The sequence below is a fragment of the Epargyreus clarus genome, unplaced genomic scaffold (genome assembly GCF_041222505.1).
Source record: "Epargyreus clarus isolate Ecla_fem2 unplaced genomic scaffold, WU_Ecla_fem_2.2 ptg000010l, whole genome shotgun sequence".
Taxonomy (NCBI): domain Eukaryota; kingdom Metazoa; phylum Arthropoda; class Insecta; order Lepidoptera; family Hesperiidae; genus Epargyreus; species Epargyreus clarus.
The window spans coordinates 11210764-11214542 of record NW_027332218.1 but is presented as its reverse complement, the minus strand read 5'-3'; the positions used below and the strand labels follow the sequence as shown (position 1 = coordinate 11214542).

Sequence of the window (3779 nt, the reverse complement as noted above, 5' to 3'; positions counted from 1 at the left end):
GTCTTGACATAGACTTGACTCATCATCTATTACAACAATATACGCAGAACCATAGGGAACAGATGAAACAGGTATATAAAATTATTAACGACTCCTCTCTTGCTAAACGCACTAACCTAATAGAGAATAGGAATAAGTCTCGCGAACCTGAAATAGAATATGCACCAGAACAACAGGTCTTCATAAAGAATCCAAGTGCTCACCGTCAGAAAACGGCACCCCGTTACACCCAGGATACTGTTCTCGCAAACTTACCTATTCACATTTATACCTCTAAGAAACGTGGACCTATCGCCAAGTCCAGATTAAAACGAATTCCTAAATCCGCGAATTTGTTACAGGATCCTTCTACTTCTAAATGCCGAGATGATCTGGAATCTGGACATAAAACTGGAAAGCCTTGCTGACGGACCAGGATTACTTCCTTACCGACTTGGGACCATGAGACTGACCACCCACCATCATACCTTTTTGCAATATGTTAATTTGAAAGACATAGAAGACAAAATTAACTTTATACAAACTCAGTTGCGAAGTTACCAAAACCGACTTATTAATGATACTTTTACTTTGTACGAACTTCAAATAGACTACCTCTACGACCGACTTGACAAGGTTTTGTATCAATTGCAGACGTTAGAGCCCAACCGAGCTAAAAGAGGTCTTGTAGATGGCTTAGGCTCTGTCATAAAAGGCATAACTGGAAACCTTGATCAGAGCGACGCCCTCAAGTATAATGAAGCTATTAAATCGTTACAAAATAATCAAGATGAGATGTTGTCAAAATTTAATGGTCATATTAGTTTAAGTAAAGAATGGATGGTTAGCCATAATAAAGCGTTAACACAGTTAGTAGATAACCAGAGAAAAATTAACGAAACTTTATATCTAATTTTAAATAGCGATGCATATAGAGAATCAAGCTTAATAAAATATGCTCGATTTGCTCAACTCTTAGAAATAATTAGTGAAAATACAGAGGATTTAATGCAGGAACTTTTAAGAATTGAAAATACCTTAGCTTTTATTCACCTATCCACAACCCATCATTCTATGATTGATATAAAAGTATTGCAGTATATGTTGAATAAAGTTAGAGTTTTATACGGTAGTAATTATATTCCAGATTTAGAATTAAGAGAATTTTATGACATCATTAAACCGGGCTCTTTTTACATTAATAAACAGATAGTTATAGTTTTTAAATTTCCAATAATTTCTAAAGATAGTTACGAGCTTTTTAAGTTAGCAATAGCACCTAATAAAGACAACCAAGGCCTCATTCCTCCCTCTCCTTTCATAGCAACTTACGAGAAGACATTCGTGTACATAGAGACAGAATGTCCGAAGCTCAATTCCTGGTATCTCTGTGACGAATTAGTCAACCTGCAAATCCGTAGCAAGAATGACTGCATCCAGGAGGTGATAACCAGCCAACGTCTTCAAGAATCTTGCCAATTCGCCATAGTCATCCTACAAAGGGAGGCCATGGAGAAGCTAGATGATCGACACTATGTGCTATCCTTTCCACACCAGGCTCGAGTACAACTTTCCTGCGGTCGAGTTGATTACATCTCATTGCATGGAAGTTATCTAGCAACGATTCCAGTTAGCTGTCAACTAAAAACCGAGGAATTCACAATAGTAAATGACAACGACGAGATAGAAGGACAGCCCCTGAAACTGACCGGAATCACGAAAAGCATCGGCATCCAATCTTCACCAGCAACGCACATCCAATTGAACTCCATTAACCTGCAGGATCTGCACGGCATCCAGGAGAGGATCATGGCACAGACTCCACTACAGCATCATCATTCTGATGTAGTTTATCATACAACTCTACCATTTTACACGATCCTGTCAATCGGAAGTATAGTTATAATCATTATCATCCTCTACAAGTACAAGCTTGGGGCTTGTAAGAAAAAGAGCAGTAAAGAAGAAGATAACAAGGAAGATACTTCTGGAAAGATGCCGGCAACATTCTCACTAAGCGTTCTAAAATAGTTGCCGCTCTGGGGGTGGAGGAATTACGTATAGCAGCCCTAAGAGGATCGCTGACGCTACCAACACGTGCATTGGCGAGTCATCGACTTAGACATAGATTTATTGCACATTAGCAATTTCGCAATTACCAATCAATACTTTCCGTAATTATTGTAACATAAAAATGTGTATTCTTCATCCAACTTAGATAGGAATCACTAGCCTTAAATATAAGTTTTATTGTAATTTTAATATAATTAAATTAGTTTTAAAGTAAATCTGGCTTTTTTTTGGAGCCTCCGAGAGCAGCAAACGTAATTTGCGTAAATGAAGATATTTAAATAAGACTAAATATTTACTTCCTAGGATTTTAATTGTATTATTATGTATAATGTTATTGTATAAAGAGTTCGGTATATCAAAGTCGATTTATTGATTTATCGTGGACAAGGCGCTTAAAATTGACCCCTCGTTAGGGATACGGAACGAATTTTATCACTTGCACTTTGAAGCGTTCTTCAAAATACATTGTCCGTGAATACTGGGGTCATTTGACCCCGGAATTCCGTCACACCTCATTTTTAAATTAACAATGATAGGAACACTTTGATTTAGCCAATAAATATGTTACCCTAAATATAAATCATTGTTACATACATTTTACACAGCAGTGATAGCCTTATGGTTAAGAAACTTGAACAGGCCGAGGTTTAAATCTCAGGCACGCGCCTTTGATTTTTCAAAGTTATGTGCGTATTAGAAATTAATGATCACTTGCTAAACAGTGAAGGAAAACATCGTGAGGTAACCTACCCACCTGGGAGAGTTATAAAAAAATAATATCTCAAAGGTTTGTGAAGTCTTGGTAGACTTCACAAACCTTTGAGATATTATTTTTTAAGCACTTGTCCAGCGCGGTGGACTATGGCCTAATCCTTCTTATTCTGAGAGGAGTCCCATGCCCAGCAGTGGGACAATATTGGGTTGATTATGACACGCAGGACAATACGTGTGGCTAACGGTTCTAATACAGGTGCGTTGGTTCATATAGTTTCCAAGTGGAGGTTTCTGGCGTCAATCCAGCTCCTGTCTAATAAAATGTAGTTCGAAGGTTAAGTTTATATCTATAAGACATTCAGTCTTCACATACCATACTACATATTTCTGACTCATTACAGCAGTGTTAAAAACACTGCTGTGTTTTGATTTGAAAGGTGTTGTAAGTGAAACATACTTCTCCGTTCCAGCTTACGAGTAGTCCCCAGGGGTAGCAGCGCATCTTTGGCCGACCTCAGGCAAGAATGTCTAATCCTAACTGGGATTGATTACAGATGTCCATGGGCAGTATCAGGCGGACTGCATACTCTCCTGATACTTCTATATTAAAAAAAGTCTTCGCATATGGTGGACTCTTGTTTTATTTAAAACTAGAGAATGTTATTATTGATACTGCCGTCTACTGTCATTTATGTACTGTAGACCACTTGTCATCAGGTAAAAGATATACCGAAGAATTCTCTTTAATATATTTACCGAAGTTTTCTTTTTTTAAAAAGGTAAGTACAGTGAGTCACAAAAACATTCAATAATAGATAAACAAAAGAAATACCCGCAAATGACTGATGTCTACGCCCACTTTATTAAATAACTAAACGGTAAATGCGCCCTATTTTACTCACGGAAGGGTTAAGTAATTAAAATAAATTAATTGGCAACACAATCTTTACATCATTCTTGTTATTACTGCTAATATGGCGTTTACATGACATTTTTGACGTGATGTGGGCATT

The 3779-nt window shown here is 37.3% G+C and overlaps 1 protein-coding gene across 1 annotated transcript; it reads left to right on the top strand.

Moving 5' to 3' along the window:
- The first annotated feature begins 287 nt into the window (after positions 1–287).
- Positions 288–2274, top strand: LOC140745538 (uncharacterized). The gene has a single exon (XM_073077454.1). The coding sequence runs from the start codon at positions 367–369 to the stop codon at positions 2008–2010; it is 1644 nt and encodes a 547-aa protein (XP_072933555.1). The 5' UTR covers positions 288–366; the 3' UTR covers positions 2011–2274.
- The last annotated feature ends 1505 nt before the right edge of the window (positions 2275–3779 follow it).